This window comes from Bombyx mandarina, chromosome 12 (genome assembly GCF_030267445.1).
Source record: "Bombyx mandarina strain Sakado chromosome 12, ASM3026744v2".
Classification (NCBI taxonomy): Eukaryota; Metazoa; Arthropoda; class Insecta; order Lepidoptera; family Bombycidae; genus Bombyx; species Bombyx mandarina.
Window position 1 is genome coordinate 606,469 of NC_143219.1, and position 21,336 is coordinate 627,804.

General features: G+C 39.6%; 2 protein-coding genes across 5 annotated transcripts in view; one reads left to right on the forward strand and one right to left on the reverse strand.

Moving 5' to 3' along the window:
* Reph (Regulator of eph expression) overlaps positions 1 to 14,560 on the forward strand; it is a 62,199-nt gene extending 47,639 nt beyond the window's left edge. For 3 of the 4 annotated variants that reach the window (XM_089731715.1, XM_089731714.1, XM_089731716.1), the window contains 4 exons: positions 4,688 to 4,870; positions 5,225 to 5,422; positions 9,493 to 9,640; positions 10,339 to 14,560. In XM_089731715.1, coding sequence (XP_089587841.1) covers positions 4,688 to 4,870; positions 5,225 to 5,422; positions 9,493 to 9,630 — 519 coding nt within the window. In that variant the 3' untranslated portion in view covers positions 9,631 to 9,640; positions 10,339 to 14,560. The remainder of the gene's footprint in view (positions 1 to 4,687; positions 4,871 to 5,224; positions 5,423 to 9,492; positions 9,641 to 10,338) is intronic. The other variant, XM_089731717.1, reaches the window with a different exon arrangement.
* Positions 14,561 to 16,017: 1,457 nt separating this feature from the next.
* On the reverse strand, positions 16,018 to 19,721 carry l(2)dtl (WD40 domain-containing protein denticleless). Its single transcript, XM_028186144.2, has 4 exons — positions 19,561 to 19,721; positions 19,282 to 19,478; positions 18,127 to 18,238; positions 16,018 to 17,641 (listed from the first exon to the last, which is right to left on the reverse strand). Exons 1-4 carry the CDS (start codon positions 19,601 to 19,603, stop codon positions 16,101 to 16,103), a joined length of 1,893 nt encoding a protein of 630 aa, XP_028041945.2. The 5' UTR covers positions 19,604 to 19,721; the 3' UTR covers positions 16,018 to 16,100.
* Positions 19,722 to 21,336: the final 1,615 nt, after the last annotated feature.

Consider the following 21,336-nt stretch of genomic DNA (forward strand, 5'->3'; position numbering starts at 1 on the left):
TCGCGTTTTTCAAAGAAGTGTTTACTGATTTTAACCGGTGACGCTTCTACGCAAGCATGCAATATCACAGTAGAAGATAAAGACGGTAGCTACAGAATAACACAACGGTGATCTCTATTTTAAATTTCGTTCATTATAAGCAAATTCCATTTAAAGTATATTTTTGTGAACAGTATTGAAATCACTTATATAACGACGTACATATTAGCATAGGCGAGACATTGCTTCTAAGATGCGGGCTCACAATGTTTGAAGGTCACGATGTCGCTGTTTGAAGACTTTGTCCTTCCTAGGAGACTTTCATGTTAAGAATATTTAGTAACATATTTTTTTTCATATCACACCAAAACGTACTACGTAGATAAATATGTTTTTTTATAATAATTCAAATTATAGAAACACTTTTGTGTGAACATTGTTATTGTAACTGTTTATATCCTACGTTTGTTAGTTTTTAACGCAAAAAGTACCGAATGGATTTTAATGAAACTTTACAATGATATATGATACACATAGGCTATAATTTATAAAAATATTGTGCTTGTTACTCAAAATATAACGACAAGTGTCAAGTAATTGGGAAAAATCTGCCATATGTGAGCTATTCCGGCGTGCGCTGCAAAAACCATTGGAGTTATACATAAATATTATATAACGTAAAATGGAAATGTTTATTTTAAATAGTCCTACAAAAAAGTCAGCGACAGCATCTTTTACGTGTAAGCGATTATCCCCAAAATAGCGAACCATGAATATAAGAAGAGGAAAGATTAGATTTGTTGTTATTATTACGTTATTTTTCATTGTGTTTGTTACTGTCAGAACCAGATGCTTTTAAAAGAAAATTCAACAAGATGAATAACAAATCACAGTTTCCGAAGCGAAGCGAGGGTCGGTCGCTAGTTTTCAATAATATTGATATGAGCTGAAATTTCTTGCTAATAGCACTTTAAGTTTAACCAAATTTAGATCCATAACAGTCACACAGATAAGTATTTTTAAAATTTTATAACTGAGTTAGATACAAGAGTTCACAAAAAAAATTGCCCTCGGGAACCCAGGCATTCATTCAACTTAAATATTTATCGAACGATTGTGGAATACCGATGCAAATAGCTTGGGCAGTTGATGTTTTGCAAATTGTTTTTCTTTGTTCCCGATAATCAAATCTCGACACATCAGAGAATTTGATTGATGGAATGAAGCCGGATGTAAATTCACTTGTAACGTACAAATTTTGATAAATAGATTTTAATAAAACTGTTTCCAATATAAAAACAGGACAATCTTTTATTTCGATTTACATATTATATGGTTTATTTAGAGTACCGTTGAGATTAGTAGAGTTACCGACCATTGACTCTACCGACTCTACTCGGTAGAGTTTTCAATGCGACAATCTTTGCGGTTTGGATTTCAGAATATTTCAATAAAAGGATGGATCTGAACTGCCGATTATAATGCATCACTGGACTGGACTGCATGTTGAGCACTCCGGATCCAAACCGAAGTTTAGGCTACAATAGTAACCAGAATTTATTTTTATTAGTAATTATTGTTTGCGTTTGTTTATAGTTATTTTTAATCATTTATAGTTTTTATTTGTTTAAACTTATGATATTTAGATGATAATTTTAATATTATGTCAACGATTCTATGTTGATACACATATATATGAACTGGTTTCTGAAGTAAATAATTTTAATTAATTTATCATGTGACAAATTAACAAAATTGAAAATGTCAATTTTAAAACACGCAGACACTTTTAATTATGAATGTAAATATGATTTCTGGCATCCATACTCTATGAACCACACTTTACTGAAGACACACATTGACGTATTAAAAAATCACACACACACACACAACAAGGAAAAACCATTCTGGTAATATTTTAAGCGTGCAAGTAGTTAAACAGATCTACTGCTGTTAGAAATTCGTGATCCGTCCAAGAATTTTTTCAGACAACACTAAACAATGCGTTGTTTTTATTCGTTTTTTTTACGTCTGCCGGGTGAGAGTCTGCATCCTTGCACTTGGATTCAAATTAGAAATTCCTTTGTCTCCGTTGCTTTTTATCTGCAGAAAGAAAACCTTAACGGATTTCGCGGAAAAATGTCGAGGGAGACTGAAACACAAGTGTGTTTGGTTTATGTTTTATATCTAACATCAAATCACTTCTATCCCATTTTTTAGGGAAATCCAAAAGTCAATCTAGAACTTCTGGTCCTTTGGTCACTGCGGATTATTATACCACGTAATCAGGGAAATCTGGCTGTAAATGTTTTTTACTGGTGGTAGGACCTCTTGTGAGTCCGCGCGGGTAGGTACCGCCGCCCTGCCTATTTCTGTCGTGAAGCAGTAATGCGTTTCGGTTTGAAGGGTGGGGCAGCCGTTGTAATTATACTTGAGACCTTAGAACTTTATCTCAAGGTGGGTGGCGCATTTACGTCGTAGATGTCTATGGGCTCCAGTAACCACTTAACACCAGGTGGGCTGTGAGATCGTCCACGCATCTAAGCAATAAAAAAATGTATAATTTAAAAATGATGTAATGTGCGTATATCTAATGCCTAACGTTACAGACTACATTTCAGTGCTTATAAGCGTTAATGTTCGCAACGTTTATCGTTGTAACATTAAGTTGACCGTCCCTTTGAGGTGCGACGAGGCGTAACAACGACCGGCAGCGGCAGTCGCCAGTCTCCCTTAATTAAATAAAAAAAAGCTGTGTTCTTTGTAGCTTAACTACCTTTGATATTCATATAAATGTTCCTGCTAAAAGACGGCTATACGATGTTACTAAGTGGGCAATTTGTATGTTCACAGTGGAAACAAATTGTCACAAAAGTGATCGTATCCGTGATCGGAGTTCATTGTAATTAGCACAGGCATTTTTATTTTATTTTGATACAATAATAAAGGTAACGTTTTACATCGAACTGAGTAATTATCTATAATTGTTAAAATATGATGCCATTGGCTTGGTCCCTAATTAGGGTAGACCTTTGCGATTCTTTTACGCCAATCTTGGTGACCTAATATTCACGTCATCGTATCGGATATTTCTCGTTTTGGAAATCTGTGGATTGCCTTTTTTTATTTATTGCTTAGATGGATGGACGGGTTCACAGCCCACCTGGTGTTAAGTGGTTACTGGAGCCCATAGACATCTACAACGCAAATGCGCCACTCACCTTGAGATATAAGTTCTAAGGTGTCAGTATAGTTACAACGGCTGCCCCACCCTTCAAACCGATACGCATTACTGCTTCACGGCAGAAATAGGCGGGGCGGTGTTACCTACCCGTGCGGACTCACAAGAGGTCCTACCACCAGTAATTGATTGTTGACAGAAAAAGAAGATAGAATACTAAAAACATTTGGCTAGAGACCTATAAAAAAACGTTGTATAGTGCACAATAATTAGAAATAGATGAAAATTACATTAGACCTCTAACTAAACGCACACACTAATGCCCAAAGCGGGTTCAAGCACATAGGTCGATAGACTTATTAAGCTGTTCATATAGTTAGAAAACCGAAAATATAAAGTAACAATTTAAGTAAACTAGTTTGACAAACTTGATGCTCTCCGCTCATCCGCGAGCCCCTTTTTTTTCTATCTATTCTAGTGACCTCGAGGGGCTATATTAGATACTCCGAACGAGTAGGGGAGCTCACGGGGTTCCAACCAGAGGACGTTGCTAATACTAGACCTAGCAAGAAGCTTCGCAGAATTAACTACCGGATCGAAAACGCGACCCACTGAGAAGATCCGGCAAGAAACTCAGTGGGCTGTGTCCGTGGATTAATTTGTTGAACTCTTCGTCGCGAGCGACTTGTTCGACGAAAACGGTGAACGGTGCTTGAGGTATCTAAAACCACCGTTAATGGATCGGGAGGATCCGAAATGACGTGTTTGGGGCGACATCAACTATTACCGTTCGGTTGGTTATGAGCCGCGAGCTCCGATGTATTCAGTAGCGCCCGCAACACAGGGCACGGCTCTAACGAGACGAGAGGTACATTTCCTTGGATTCGTCCATAATAAACGAGCGGTCAGATTCAACTCGTATTTCCTCTACCTCTACTACTACTACTACTGTCCGTTGCTCGATCCGTGTGATGCCAAGGCGGTGTCAGCGTCTGCAGCTACATCCAAATAATCAGGAGCTATAGCGCTTCCAGGGTTTTCTCTTGCTACCGCATCTTTGTCATAAGATTTGACCGCGGTAACCAATGAAATGGCTCCCATTATGTTTAAAATTATATCTTGGCTTATGAACCAGCTTGACAAGCTATTTGGCGTTTTGCAAAAGAAAGTGAATGCGCCAGTATTCTGTTATGTGATTGGTAGTACGTATTAGTAGTACATATTTAGTAACGAAACAGAGTTAGTCGAATTATATTGTTTTAAATTAATGAACGTCAATGTACATATCTCTTCTATAACTTTTGTGTGATTTTGCTACGAGACTTTACGGACTGATTGAAGACTGAAAAAAAAAACTATTATGTATTAATGAAATAGTTATATAATAATATTGTATTATTTGAAACAGTACGAATTTAGAATAAAATAGCACTTAATCCTGTGGTCTGTGGTCAATCGAATGCATGCCTCACAGTAGACGCACCGTCATCACTACCGGCTAGGTGCTGACAGCTGAATGACTGGCAGGTGATCAACGGGGTGCCCAGCTCCGCGCCGGTCTGCCCCGGCGCCACCGCGGAGTCCAGGAGACGAGGGGCGTCATCCCCGCCGCCCACCGCCCCGGAGAAACGCAAGTGGTCAGCGCACCCCTACATCGACTCCGACGAGCTAACGGCCAGGGCGCCCTCCTCCGACGACGACGACACCAAGGTGAACTAATACCGCATCTTCCATTTGTAGACCTCAGTTCATTAAACCTGTTCTAACACTTGGATTATTTTAAATATACAGTTTTTGTTCTAGTAATAAGACAAATCCCACAGACACAGCCCACTGAGTTTCTGGCCGGATCTTCTCGGTGGGTCGCGTTTCCGATCCGGTGGTAGATTCTGCGAAGCACTACTCTTGCTAGGGTCAGTGTTAGCATCACTACGGCTTGAGCCACGTGAGCTCGTCTACTAGCTAAGGTTACGCTGAAATAGCCTCTCAAGGCTATCAGCTTAGGTAGGATAAAAAATATATAGACAGTAAGATGGTAATCCGAAGTGCGGTGGTGGGTTCCAGGTGGAGACGCCGGTGCGGTTCCGCACGTCTCCCCCGCTGGAGGCACTGAAGCCGCGTCGGGCGGCCGCGGGCTGTGCGTGCGCGCCCGACCGCGCCTGGGAGCCGCCCTCGCCGCACCCGCCGCCCTCCCCGCACTCCCCGCACTCACCGCGCCGTCGCCGACACAGACCCGCACTCGACTTTGATAAAATGCAACAGGTACGGCCCAAGAAATATTTTTGAAACATTATTGTCTTGTTACTTTAGTATAACTGTTTTCAAGAACACATAAACACATAATTTATATGTATTCTTGTCATTCGGTACGAAGTTGCTGGGTTAGGTTAAGTCTCGAAAAATATATTTTGTGTGACCTCTTCGCGAATTACGTAAAACTATAGCCTGATATGGCATCAGGAATGTAGGGTTACGATTTCAGAGAACACGCACACTATGCATCAAATAAATGAAATAAAGTCTTTCTTTAAGAAACCTTTCTTGGATTGTGAATCTTTTAGTCTGTTTCTTCGTCATTACTCGCGTCGCAATGATACCACAATTAACCTATTTTTTCAGATAATAACCAACTACGTGGATCGGAATTTTATAGGTATTTTAATGAGCAATATCCTAATTTTTCCTTTCTCAACAAAAATTAAACGCTTCATCTAGTTCAACAGTACTCCTGAAGTTTCATTCCATTATACTTTAAAACATCGCCCAACTAGAACTTAAACAGAGAAGATGTCTCACAGACAACAATATCTGTCTATTCTATGTCCTTGAACGGATTCGTGGTAACAATGTGTGGCCACGGATCTGTGGAGTCGGCGCAAGCTGCCAACTTATGAATGTAACGGTGTACATTCTCTAATCAGTACTGTTTCTGATCACTTCATTCCGAACTATATCGATTTACAAGAAATATATAATACTAGCTGACCCGCCAGACTTCGTAGTGCCTCAATCGATAAATAAAAGACCTACACTTTATTTAATTCCAAGAATTTTCTTATTTATCTACCTTTTAAACCTTCCCTAGACTTCGACAAATAATTCAAGACCAAAATTAGCCAAATCGGTCCAGCCGTTCTCGAGTTTTAGCGAGACTAACGAACAGCAATTTATTTTTATATATATAGATAATGAGGAATAACCCCAAATTACAATTCTACAGCCATTGGACGAAAAAGAATGTTGATGATTTCATTACTCAATAACAAACTTAACGGCAATCTGTTTATTAATGCAACTCAATGCGGTCTTGTGATAACAAGGCCAATTAGTTTAGCGCCTCGTCAATAAGATAATGGAAATGTTAATAAGTTACTTAATGCACCGGACACACGAGTATACAGCTCTCGAAGAAGTACCGGGCGCAGTTGTGTTCTGAGTCCTTGATATTGTGTGCGCGTCTATTTTTATTTGTGTTTTATTTGGTCTGCACATGACGTCGCGCACCGAGCACACGTGGGGCCGTCGGTTCCCACGGACCGCACAGTCTGGCTCTTAGTAAATGTGTACATTATATCAACTGCGTTGCGTATCGGCACACCGGCCTAATGATAGAGCAGGATCGATGCGGCGGAATATTCGTGGAACTGGTTTTTTGTATTATAATAATATAAACGTAGGTTTTACTGATTGGGCGTATGAGGAGCCCGTTTGGTGGCGGTCGTGGGCTGACAATACAGTACCGGGTTTCTCCTCGTGCCGTAGTGTATGCTGCCACATTCACAATGTGATATCCATCAGGAAACTAGAAAACTAGAACTATAGAAACAATTCAGGACCTCTTGTGAGTCCGCGCGGGTAGGTACCATCACCCTGCCTATTTCTGCCGTGAAGCAATAATGCGTTTCGGTTTGAAGGGCGGGGCAGCTGTTGTAACTATACTGAGACCTTAGAACTGATATCTCAAGGTAGGTGGCGCATTTACGCCGTAGACGTCTATGGGCTCCAGTAACCACTTAACACCAGGTGAGCTGTGAGCTCATTCACCCAATTAAGCAATAAGAAAAAGGTTCAATCTGGATATGCAATAGTGTAGTAATACCGAAACTCCTGAAGTCGAGACGGACATGAACAAGCTCACGTCGCAGCCACGCGAAGAAGTATGAAAGATGCTCCGGTCGTATTTTCACTTCGATAATTTAGTTTAGTAGCTATAAAAAATGCGACTTTCAAAATCTTATCGTTTTGTCACGTTTATCTTGCGATTGGACTTGATATCAGCTTATCGCATGTTGTAGAGTTCGTTGACCTTGCACGTGGATGCATGAACACAATCGTGGCGTTGTTAGTGTGACCTCTCGTACATTTGTTTAAGTTTGATAAAACTTTTTAAAACAAAATTGTTTTTGTGATGGCTACTTTGAATTTAAAGCCTAGAGGAAGTCTTTATTCCAATGCACTTAAGATTCGTTTTTCAATGTTCATTTATATGGACGCGGTCTTTAATATACGTTGACATGAGTTCAGCTGAGAGCTCAACCTGTTCTGAGACGCCAATAAGCGTTCCAACTCTTTATACGGATCGTTCGCTCATCATCTCGCAGAAATAGTAACAAGACAAAAGTCAATGAAGTAATTTAGCTTATAGAAACCAGTTATTGTCTGTCTCACAAGCAAGTCATTCTACGAGTAGAAGTTTCTTTAATAAACAAATAAGGGAAATGTATTTATAAGCTGAAGTTGCAGTGGGCTGGTCACACATGTCGCAGAACTGATAACCGTTGGGGTAGACGTGTTCTGGAGAAGAGACCGCGAACCGGCAGACGTAGTGTAGGACGCTCTCAGGACGAAGTTCAGTGGCGAGCTTTGGGGGAGGCCTATGTCCAGCATGTGTGGCCTATGTGGACTGCCGCAAATGATGATGATGATGATGATGATTTGCCACCACAACCATTTTATAAATACAATTCAATGCCAGTTCGTTTTCTGTTGATCAATTGAACAGTTTTGTGATTGAAATTCGTACTCATTTTATACATTTTGTAATAGTAAAATTGGTTTTATCATGACTATATCGTCGAAACCGTCTTTTGCGACGAAGGGCTCGGCGACTAAATTAAGCCACAGACCAAAGGCCACTGAGTTTCTCGCCGGATCTTAGTGGGTCGTGTTTCCGATCCGGTGGGAGATTCTGTGAAGCTTGGGTGAGTGTTAGTAACGTCGTCAGGTTTGAGCCCCGTGAGCTCACCAACTTATTAGGTTACGCTGACATAGCCTTTCAAGGATATCAGCTTAGGTAGGGAAAAAACTGAAGTGCACGACTGCTTCGGGGCAGCAATAGACCGGGCTGCGGTGCTGGTTCGCAGATTACAATACGTTCTAGCGTCAGTAAAAAGCTTTACCACGCTATAAATTTATTGTTACTGGATTTATTGGAATTGAATTGCATCGCTTGGTCAACCGGGACAGGGAATGTGCCATTAGAGTGGTGAGCGCCTCTCGCTGCCCGAGGACATCAGCCGCATAGAACATGTTTCGACGTACACATTGCTGTTGTTACTTTTGAGCCTAATAAAACATAATAAGAAACTATCGAAATAAATTATCGCTGGACGTGAATGCCCTCCACGCTGTTTCTAAAATAAAATGTCTCTAAGTTTACTCAACTGTGCAATTCATACAGAGCTTTCATTACGCGATAGATAAGATAGATCATTAGATATATACTAATGCGGACGAAGGTAGTAGTATATTAACGGTATTAACGGCCGTCTGGTGTAGTGGTAAGTGACATGGTCACTACACAAGGGGGTCGCGGGTTCGAATCCCGCCAAGGGAAGATATTTGTATGATAAATATAAATGTCTTTTCCAGGGTTATGGATGTCTATTAAATATATGTATGTGTATAATAAAAATCTTACATTTATATCCGCTATCTGGTACCTGTAACACAAGTTCTTTACGAACTTATCACGGGACCAGTTAACGTGGCGTGATTGAAAAAAAAAAAAATATTGAGTGAGGGACCCAGAGAATTTGTCGGAGCTTGCAGTGCTTAAATCGCGCCTACGATCATTTCGATAACATGTTGAATGAATAAATAAATAAATAGCCTCACGAGGTCACGCCGGTCGTGGACGTGTCTAAAGAACCATTTCGCGCTGGTTTTGAGCCTTTGAAAAAACCCTCGTCTTCAATAACGTCGTAATACCAATTATTTTTAAGTTTAGCCTTTCAAATTGTAATTGCTTCTCGTGACAAATAAATATATTTAGGGTAAGATCCAAAATAATTGTATGAAATTTCAGTATGGTAATGCGTTGTTGTTCGCAGCTGAAGATGGGCGGCGCAGGCGTGTCAGGCGTGGGGTCCGTGGGGCGCATGGGGTCGGTGGGGCGCGTGGGGGGCGTGCGGTCGTGGCGCGCGGTGGGCGGCGCGCACGCAGGCGAGCTCTCCGTGTTCTGCTGGTGACGGAACATCGGTAATGACAACCATACTAGTAACATACATGTGCTCATTACGTGTTACGAGGATCCCACTCCCGTCTGTGCGGATGTATGTCCTCCGCCGGCGCTTGGAACTCGTGGTGCATAGGATGCTACGCGGATCCAACTCTGCAGAGCAGTTTATTCCAGAAGCTAACGAAATGTGATAAAAGCTTTTCGTAGCTCCGTGCAGATTTGTGCTTCAAATAGTCAGTTCCTGGTGCTAAACAAGTGGATCGCAAACCTGACGCTTCCAGTTCTGATTGTATCTGCTATTGTATTTTGATTAGTGGTCCCCCAGTAGTCCAAATTTGACTATAATTAATTGAAATTATATGTTTGATCATTATTATGGTTCTGTTGACAAAGACTAGGTATTTATTATACCTCTATAATCGCCAAGACTAGGTACACTATAGACAAATAATATTAAAGACAAACAATGTTTAATCTATTCTCAATTTGACCACAGACTATAAGCTTTAGAAAAGTTGATTTAATGTAGGAATTTTTTATGCATTATTTAAAAAAATAGTAACATTCTGCACTCCTTCTCTATATTCTCTATAAGTGTACTAAAAGGGGTACTAATTTGTGCTTCACGTATTATTAAATAGATTTTCTTTGTATTTTCATAATCTTAATTGTATTATCTAATTCTGTAAGTTTGTAACGAGCATCCTTGTCCGTGCAGACAGCAAGCGGAGCACCGCCAGCGTCTCAGAGTGTGTGGTGAGTGCGGGCGTGTGAGGGCGCCCGGGGACCACACCGCGCCGCGCGTGCGGTGGTCACTCGTTCGGATACTACAAGTAAACACGGCTGACTCGCTAGCCGGATATGTTAGTTGACTTATTGAACGTGTGTTTGTATTGGAGGGTCGTCCTAGAACTTTTTTGTATTTTTCTACATACAAAATATCATATCCACAGCAAATAGTGCAATATGAATCGTCGCGGGCATGTCCGCGGCGCGCGGTGTCGACTCGTTTTGTACCTCAATATTTAGTATCGAGTAAGACTTAGAAATTTTTGTGGTATTTTTTTTCTGTAATGTTGAGGTCTAAAACACATTGTGGTGAAAAAGATTTTTTACTGTTTGTAAAAAAAATATTTAAATAAATATCATGTCACGGCTACATTTTTGTCTCGCACGAGCCGAGCGGCGGAGGGCGCGCCGCTGTCCCGGGACAACTAAGTCTTTTGTAAATAATAAAATGAAATTTTTTGGAAAATTTTGTATATTGAACGTAACACAAATTGTTGTCCACGGCTAAAGCGCTACACCAGTGACACAACCTTGGAATCGAACTAAATACTGTCGACTTTTTGTGTAGATAATGTATGTACACCTCACAGTAGACACTAGTGCCCCCTCCCCCAACCCCGCGCCGCCCCCTCCGCCCCGTGCTGCGATGTCGTGTGTACATAAAACCAATGTTGTAAAGCTTTTTGTAGGCAAACAATATTGTATAATAACCTAAAATAATAAATCGACGTGACTCGTTCGTAATACTTTGCTGGTTTTTGTATAATGCACTCTAAGCGTATACACAATAAGTACAAAACGTGTATTTGCCGTACCGTCTCGTACATTAAGAGAGGATACGAAGTGTTCGTCGGACGTGGAAAACGTAAACGTTGCGTTAAATTACTTCAATGTAATCGCTGATGACTCCCAAATACAACTTCGAAGTTCATATTCGATATATTTACGAATATAATTTTGTAAATATGTAAGTTTTATTGGCTAGAACCGGAAGGTCTCTGAGAGAACCCACCCACATTTATTTATTTATTTTAAAAGTCAAAATTTCGGAAATTGAATTGTAGATATTACAATAAATAAAGTAGATATTGGTGAATTAAAAGCATAAAATATGTCAGAGAAATAAAACGTTTCAATTTGATTAGCGCCACTTTATTAATAACTGTGTGTGTAAAATTTTATATGTAAATAAATAATAATAATGATAATGTTAGTGTGTTAAACAATTAATAAAGTAATCAATGAATATTGTATAATGGCAAATTCGTGAACTAGCTGTGAAACTTGTTAGTAATCTGTATTCTGTGTGAAGTGACGTCAGGTGACATTAACGTCAGCTGTCGCCTCCCGCGCGCAGCCGCAGGGACATTGCAGCTTACTGCCAAACCGCTCGGATAGTCCGGCTCTGGCCTAGGTTCTGTTATTGACATTGGCGACGCCAAGGACGCAGCAGCCGCTCGTATTTACATCGTAGTTTAATCATATTTACATCGTACGTTTACGTTTTCCAAGGTCGACTTATAGGATCATTATTTTCTAAGTTTTTTAAAAATCACATTTGAAATTTATTACTCTGAAATTTTTTATAAAAAATAACTAATGCATTGCAGTTTTGTAGACGTAATGAATACAAGCTAAGCTCCGATACATAATTAATGAATTCTCGTTCAGAAGAAGAAGTCTGATTTTGTAAACAAAACTTCGAAATAGTTTTGTATGTGACAGGCTAAAATAACAACAGAATTAAATTTCTCATGTGGCACACATTAAAAGTGCATCGCTTTGGTGATAAAACAAATAATTGGTGGTCATTCTTATTCGGAGCCACATTTGTATATAATATGAAGCCTAGACTTCAATGTGTCCCTACTGTGCCGGTCGCTCTTGTCAGGCCTGATTCTGTGGCCGGCGGCCGGCGCAGGCGACGCGTACCTACGATTCACGCTCACACTGACATATGTGGGTTACTCTGAGGATGAATGTTTGCCTTAGTACAACACTGACGTTTGTCTGAATGGTTATTGATACATTTTGAAGGAGGTATAAATTTATATGTGTATTATTATCGGTAGAGTTCGAAGTAGGGTTGCCAATCGCACCGTTAAATATATTATCTTAATGTGATTAATATGTTTCTAACACAATTGTGTAAGAGTCGAAATTTTATATGTGGACAACTGAAATATTATGAGTTACTAAATTTTCTCTAAAATTAAATTCATCGTGAATCTTAAAACCTATGTTATATATATATATATATTTATTTCATCTTCTATACATTACTCTTTTATATTTAGGTAACAATTACAATTTAACAAGTAATGTAAAGAGCCAGTAAGTAATTGTGTGTACTCAAATTTTTATAATTTCTTAGTGATGACAAAGTCATTACAAATAAGATTTAGAAATCCTTCATACGCTACTAAACCCGCGACAAGTCACCGTCTGCGTGGCGCTAGAATTTTGTCAGTAATTTGGTTTTTCTAGCGCTACGTTTTGATATTTGCGTAATCTGGTTGTCCCGTTTCGACTACATCTGGCAATATTAAGTCTAGTTTTATCTAATTATAGTGTATTTATCTGAGAGTAGTTGGCAACCCTAGCATGAGGCGTTAATAGCCTCGGGCGGTTTGATCTCGAATTGCGACTGAATTGCTCGATGACTGTGTGAAACTGATCAGCTTCACGGCAAACAACTAGCATTGCTTGTACCGAATCTAATTAATTAAAATTAACTCACTCAGACTCAACTAAAATTAACTTACTTATACAATTTTGCCAGTAAATTTAAAAATAAATTGGCAATAAATGTAGTAGATCACCCTCAAGTCCGTGTCGGCTCTGTGGTCCACGGCGTGGGAAAACGTTTTTAAATTTGTTAGTTGTGCCCGCCAGCGATCCGTTTCACGACAAATATTCGTGCCCAAAAACGTGATGCTTCATAGTTTTATATTTTACCAGTCTTTTTTTACCAACGCCTTTGTGTTGCGACGTCGAGCATGAGAATGCGAGAAGGATGTGCAATATTTGTAATTGTATTATATTAAATTGTTGAATGGATTTTAAAGTTACGGCGTACTGATACATAGAGCTTTCTATTGTTTTAAACAAGTTTTATCGGAAATGGATCATTGAAAATCCTAGTGATTTTGACATTTCGTTTTCTTTTGAAAGTGTTTGATTTGTGTGATATCATTCAGCAATTTGTAAGAAGCTTAGAAGATTAAAACACATCCCAAAGGAATCAACACAATGACGCCAAGTGGGACTGAATGTCAGATTTCATAACCTTTTGGCCGAGTGGCCAGATTCAGTGAACTCGCTCGACGTCCGCACCCGGCGCGGTGGTTGGATCTACTCGTGTGTATGTTGCATACCTGTGTTAGTCGTTTTAGCGGGGCTAAGACATTGTTACTTTGTATTGTGTAGTAAACGAAAAAGAAAACTTTTTGAAATTGGCAGTGAGAGTGAAATACAGTGGATTTTACTATATAGAGACAATTAACAAATTTTTCAAATTGATAATTGAGAAAATACTAAGACTTAAAAATCGCTTGATAAAATTGATTGTATGTAAATAGCGTTAAGTTACGTAGTGTATAAGTGCAGTCGAGTCGTAGCGGTGTAACAAAGTGTACGGAGCGACGCCGCGACGCTCTGCGTCACGCTTTTGTTCATTTTCATTTTATAATTGTTTTAATTCGTTTAGAAAATTGTTCAATTTTCGTTACTCAATATTTCTTTGTTGACATTACGCCCTTGAACAGATTCATCGCAGCCTTTTATTTATGATTCACTCAATATTTTTGATCTAAACGTTACTGAATAATATTCGAAAATTCTGTGGCACATTCCAGTTTATAATTTTCTGTGCTAACATTGTAATCATGTTATGAATAAATCAGCTGAAATAAATAAAAAAACGAAATATGAAGAATATTATAAATAGTTTGGCATCAGCTGTTTTGTGTTAAATAGAATTAAAGAAATAGCTACTGACTTCATAATTATTAAAGTCAACAGTGTTGTACTAAAAGCCTGCGATGAACCAAATGAAAGTCAATGGTGATTACATACATATAATATATATATTTTTAATATTATATTGACTAACAAGCGTAATAAAGAGTGAGCAGTGGCACATCTTGAAACCAGTGTTTTATTATTCAATTATTGTCTTTGTCAGGCATCTAAGATCCCATAAGATTCGGTTGTATTTATCCCGGGCTGGTGAGCGAGCGACCTATTCACGGGCTCCGACCATGGCGGGGAGGCCGTAGCCAGTCACCCAACTATGGAATAAATAGAAAACAAAAAACGACTTTTCTCAGGTTCTACCAAAAGGTCCACTGAAGTCTGAATTCCCACCAAATTGATTCTACTAGCTCCATTTTATTTCAAGTGAATCATTTCATTTCGATCTAAACATTTAAAGTTTTTACTTTTGGTAGGGCCTCTTGTGAGTCCGCACGGGCAGGTACCACCATCCCGCCTATTTCTGTCGTGAAGCTGTATTGCGTTTCGGTTTGAAGGGTGAGGTAACCGTTGTAACTATACTGAGACCTTAGAACTTATATCTCAAGGTGGGTGGCGCATTTACGTTGTAGATGTGTATGGGCTCCAGTAACCACTTAACACCAGGTGGGCTGTGAGCTCGTCTAATCATCTAAGCAATAAAAAAAAGAAAAAAACATTTGATGACGGACTAGAATCTAGATCACCAAACTATTAAAGCGGTAATAACTCTGCGACACCAGCTCTGAGTCACACAGCGCCGAGCGAGCGCGACAGGGCGGCGCCGGCGGCGGGCGGCGCGCGCACAAAGGAGTAGGTAGTTCTGGGAAATTAAATCCATCGGTTTCTTCGAAATAGCACTTTACTGTCATCACAATACGTCTTACACTAACTTATGGCTAATTGTAGTACATTGCTGAACGTGCGTGACTGGACATTCTCACTGTGTATTAAAATTAAGAATATTAAGATAACTTATACGAAGAATAAAATTACTTTTACGGTTACCACTTGCTAAATTGAAAAGGAAAGAAATTGAAAAAAAAATTGTAATGTTGGTGACAATACTTTTTAAATATGAAAAAACAAGATTTTTTTCAACATATGTGTTTCTGAAAAGCCCATTGTTCACATGCATGAAATAGTAAAAATTGATTATTAGATGTTATATCTTCGTGAGACATGTCCAATCAGAATCAACAAATAATTTTATTCCCAATTAAAAGATCATCACTGATTCTGTCGGCGACAGCTGACTACCCAGGACTCATTCCTGCACATTTTTTGTGCAATTCTATAGTTTTAACATGCAATATTAAAATGCAAGCAAACATTTTTAAATTAAATACTTAACTTATCAGTCGATATTTCCTTTATTTTTATCAGAAATAAAGTTCTCATTTGCCTTTATGAGTGCAAAACAAATCTCACAAAACAGCCAAACTATTTAAAATACTTATAAACTAAAAAATGATAGCCACTACTAATGAATACTCATAGTGTTACCCGAGTAGCGAGAGACAGTTTTATATTGTAATTAGTAATTTCAAAATTTCGGTCAAACAAACTTGGTTATGTTGTTACGGATGGAGTCTATGTTTGAGCGATTACTGGTGGCCCGGAGGCCTTTCCAGTTTCACCAGGTCTAACATCCATTTGGCACTATAATAACATAAATTATTTATTTTTTGCGACGCTCGTGAAATATGTCAGGATTGTTCTGCTTCGTTTAGCAGATTTGGGCGTCCTCTCCGCGCCGGAGTTCCTCCGCGGCGGCGGCTCCCTCGGGCTCAGTGGCACCGGCGCTCCCTCCGCCGGTTCCACTTTCTCTTTTTGTTCTCGAAGCTTCGTCAGCCAATCTGTAGTTCCCGGTTTCTTCTTGGCGGGCGACATCAGCCTGAGATGCGGGGCTTCACCGTTGAGTACGAAATTTGGCAGGTTCTTTGTCGGCGTTGTGAACGTTAGTATTTTGATCTTCGTTGGGGACGCTTTAACTGGGGACCGGCAGACTGATGATGGAGAGATGGGCTTGGGACTCTTGGGGGATCGGGTTTTGTAACTTCTTTTCTCGTAATTCTTGGTGGGTGTCGTCAGTCCCCTGCTCTCGGCGGCTTCTCCCCACGTTGACGTCGTCTCTTCAATCCGTGGATACTTGCTTGGAATCGGGGGTTCAGGTTCGCCGTTGTGTGTGCGCTTGGCCCCGGCGGGCTGCACGTCAGTCCTGGGTCGCTTCGCAGTCGGCTCGGAGTCGGCGGGCATGAGGTCGGCGAGGCAGCGCTTGGAGCGCGCGGGCGGGTGGTGGCGGCGCTTGGCGGCGCGCGGCGTGGCGTCGAGCGGCGCGGGCGGGGCGCGGCGCGGCACGGGCTCGGCGCGCGCGGCGGGCGGCGGGGCGGGGCGGGGCGCGGCGTGCAGCCTCCACAGCAGGTGCCGCGCGTCGTCGCCGGCGGTGACGAGCAGGGGCCCGCGCGCGCGGCGGCACAGCGCGGCGCAGGTGACCTCGGCGCGGTGTCCGCTGAGGCGCAGCAGGGGCTCGCTCCACTTGACGTTCCAGAGGTAGGCGTACTTGTCGCTGCTGCCGCTGACGAGGTAGGCCCCGTCGGCGCTGAGCCCGCTCTTGACGTAGAAGGTCCCGTTGTGGTGGCCGACGTAGCGGCGCTCGGGCAGCGGGTTGTAGGCCGCGAGGTTGAAGCAGTAGATGACGTCGTCCATGCAGCTGGCGTAGAGGCGCACGCCGGAGTGGTCTATGACGAGGTTGCTGTAGCCGTTCCTGGCGGAGCTGCCGCAGTAGGGGATGGAGTGCTTGGGGAGCGGCTCCCGCTTGTACACGTTGTAGTTCTTGCGCAGGTCCCACGCCTTGATGTTCCCGTCGCACTCGCCGCAGGACAGCAGCGTGTCGTCGTCCTGGAACACGAGCCCGGTGATGCTGACGGCGCGGTGGCCGTCGATGCGGGGTCGCTTGCCGTGCGAGGAGGGAGTCTTCGGCGCGAAGTTAGAGTGGCAGTTCATGAGGCAGTTGTCTGGCTTTAAAACCAGCGTGGGTTGGTTGCAAGCTCGGATGTCCCAAATGAGTATGTGGCCGTCCCTCGCGCCGGTGGCGAACACCGACGGCTCCATAGGCCGAAATACGGCAATTTTAACAGACTTCGTGTGGCTCGAGAACACAAGAACTCTTTTAGGTGAACCTTCTGCTGCATCCCACAGACAAGCTGTGTGGTCTCCTGGAATGTTTATTTTATAATTAATGTTTCAAAAGCTTTCAATACACTAAAATTAGGTGTAGATAAACCAGAACAGACCAGCTAATGATATTGATTATCGATTAGTCCCCTGTCAAACAACTCTACTGTATTTCCACATGTGGGTTAAGATGTTAAATAGCCTTCCAAAGTTTATTTTAATAGTTATGTGACATAATATGTGTATTCGGAGAGGTCACCCTGATTTGAATTAGAAGTCCCTTTGCTCTGAACATTTTGAATCTTCAAAATATGGTTTAAATTCTTGTTTTTTTCTTATTTGTAATAATGGTTATATCTGTGTGGATTGCAAGACACTGGGTGGAATAATAATAATTCAATAAAATCAATGCAGCAGCTTGGCTCTGTCCCTGGCATTGCTGAAGTCCATTGCAGCTGCCTGGCTTTAAGTATCATAATTCACAAGTACAAAATAACACATGAAATTTTAATTATGTTTAATTTACCTGAAACAGTTATAAAATTCATGTTTTTGGGCATCCAAGCGAGGTCAAATACAGCATTATTGTGACATTGGAATGCTTCCAATCTACTTGCTGTCTTTTGCGTGGATGTGTCCTGGAAAATTGTAGAAAGTATAAATAAAATAAAATATATTATAATTATGATATCATAACCAAATTCCATTTTAAACCAATTAGCCTCTTCTCTGACCACAAGCAAAACAAATGAAAATTACCTTTTATATTATTCCAATCGAGCCTGAACTAAATTGCCTTAAACTGCTACATAATACCCACTATTTTCTTGACTACAAGTACTATTTATACTATATATAATACATTCAATTAATAGTAGACAGCAGCTTAGTTCTGCCCCTGGTATTGCTGATGTCCATGGGCGACAGTAACCATTCACCTTACAAGTATTGGGCCATATGTCGTCTGCCTACAAGGGTAATAAAAAAATGTATTGATGAGATCTAGTTGTGAGCACGTGAATCACTTAGTTCCTGTTTTACGTAATCAAGATACCACTAAAGGGAGTCTTTGTTGCTTCTAGTTTCCCATCAACAAATTCTAAGAAAATCTTAAATATTACATATTAAATTTTCACAAACTAATAAATAGAGTAAAAGTACTGCATACATTAGAAGTACTTCTTGGTTATTTGAACCTGTGATGACCCACAATAAGCTACCTAATCTTATGAGACTTGGCTAATTATGGTATAAAAGTAACAATTTTATTATTATATTATTTAAAAAAACAACATATACCCACCTATTGCAATACAAAGCCAATAAAATTCATATTAACTTTCAGTTATGGTTTAAATAAACATTAAGTTGCATTAGTCAACAAAAAAAAATTTTAGTAATGTATTCAAAAACAAAAATGAGGCAAAGAACCTTCGCAATATCCATTATCATTATGGTTCTAAAAAACTTTTGTGCTATAACATAAACCCTTTCTAAATTTTCTTTGAAATATCAAATCCAGTACAATGCAATAGAGCCCCCTAATACAAGTGACCAATGTTACAAAAGTCAAAAGATTACTTTTTCTCTAAATGATATTATTTCATTCACCATACAGTGCTTTGTTCATATTTCTGGTTGTGAACTGCCTATATCTGAAGGACAAAGATATGTATGTTACCTGAATAGCAACCTTTCCATCTTCGTTAGCAAGAGCCAGTATGTGTTCATAGCCAGATGTTTCAGCAAATCTACAAGCGAATATCGGAGGATCCTGTTCAAAATTTGCTATAACATTTGAGGATTGGAGCCCGTAAAACGATTCCTCGCTGTTCACTACTAGCCGCTTCAGTACCGTATCGTAATTAAACCGGCAATCTGTAAAGACAGTTCCAATTGATTTTTCAAATCTTTACAACAATTGCCCTTTCCTCTTACATACTAATTCACAAGTACTTACGGAGACCGAGTTCACGATCGATCAAATTTTGTATATTATTCATGATTTCATTATAAATTAATGGTAGTTAAACATTAAAAAGTTTAAAACTCTGGATTCTTCGACAAACTTCTTGAACAAAACACGTTATACACAACAAATCTGACATTTAATAAAAGAGGCGCGAAAATATTATTAGTTTTTAAGGGATTTTATGACCTGGTAGCTAAGACCTTTAGGTCAAGTCTTATTTTAATTTATATTCTTATTTTTATGAAAAATGTTATTACGAAGTGATACTGTGATATGAAATGAAATGAGATGAGATGAGATGATATGGTATAAAATATAATCTCAGTAAAATGGTGGTCATTTACTGAAATTTTTGGAATTTTTGAAATGAAATTTTTTGGTATGGAAACAGAAATATATTTTATAATTGTAATGATTATTTATTCCATGCAGTGCCGGTTAGAGAAGCTGTGCAAACTAGAATAAATTCTAATAAAGAATAAGAATAAACTTTGAAGAGAAGAAGAAAAGAGCTTTCTTCGAAGCTCAATTCTACAAGGGTATTCAATCAGATAGCTATCTATCTCTGTCTTTCCTGTGTGAAATTTTGGTATGTCGAAATCTTGGATAAATCCAGCAAAGCTAAATAAAGTATTTACCTAAAAAATATGTTTATGCTTAAAGTCACGTGTTTATGTTATTCGAAAATATGAACCAATTTTTCAATCGAAGATTAAAACAACATTAATACTGAGAATGAATATTTATTTATAAAATACACATATATGTTTTGACCACAAAATTTGCACGATAATTAAAATTAATGTTCATTAATATTAATTTAAAGGTGATGTGGCAATACACACTTGCCTTGCCTTTGTGTTCCTCTGCTGGAGCTACTTGGATAGCTTTGTCATTACTACACCTATTTTCAAGTGGATGGACATCTGGAAATATGAAATAATGTTAGCAATTTCTAGGTACCCAACAAACTTATAGTTTGTAAATATATAGGATTATATGTGTACTGTAGTAGTAGTAGTAGTAGTAGTAGTATGTAACTTCCTAGTCATCATCATCAGCCCATATAATATATCCCCTTGCTGGACACTGGCCTCCACTACCATTGAGAGGGTTTTTAGGCCTTAGTCCACCACGCTGGCCTAGTGCTGGTTCATGGATTACACACTTAGAAAATCCTAAGGACATTTAGGTGTGCAGGTTTCATCACAATGTTTTCCTTCACTGTTAAAGTAAGTAAGTGATATTACACTGTGATAAATTTTCATTATCACAAACTTTCTAGTACCTTATGTAATAGGAACTGAGGTCCACTTGCCCATTTTGACTACTTCCACTAACTAACTAACTATTCTCCTTTTTTCTGATATTGTTATTTGATTATGAGATCTGTGAGTGTTACTAATTATTGACAGTTACACCTACCTTGACTACAAGATGGCAAAGGTATAATAATATAACACATCTCATTTTTAGTCGTCTCTTCAATCACTTTGACAATAGTGAGTCTTTGCCGTTTCACAAATGTAGGCCGAGGTTCACTTTGAGTGAATTTTCGTTTTCTATCTGCCCGACAATCGAATTTGGATGGTAAACAATTTGGTTTCATTCGAATTCATTTGATGGAACCCATTATCTTGTATTGCATATAATTCTCAATGTCGTTTTCCAGCTAAAACATGAAATAATTTTCCAACACTTTCAATACATAACCTATAAAAAAATTATTAAAATGTTATTTTACTAATGTTAGGAATATAATTT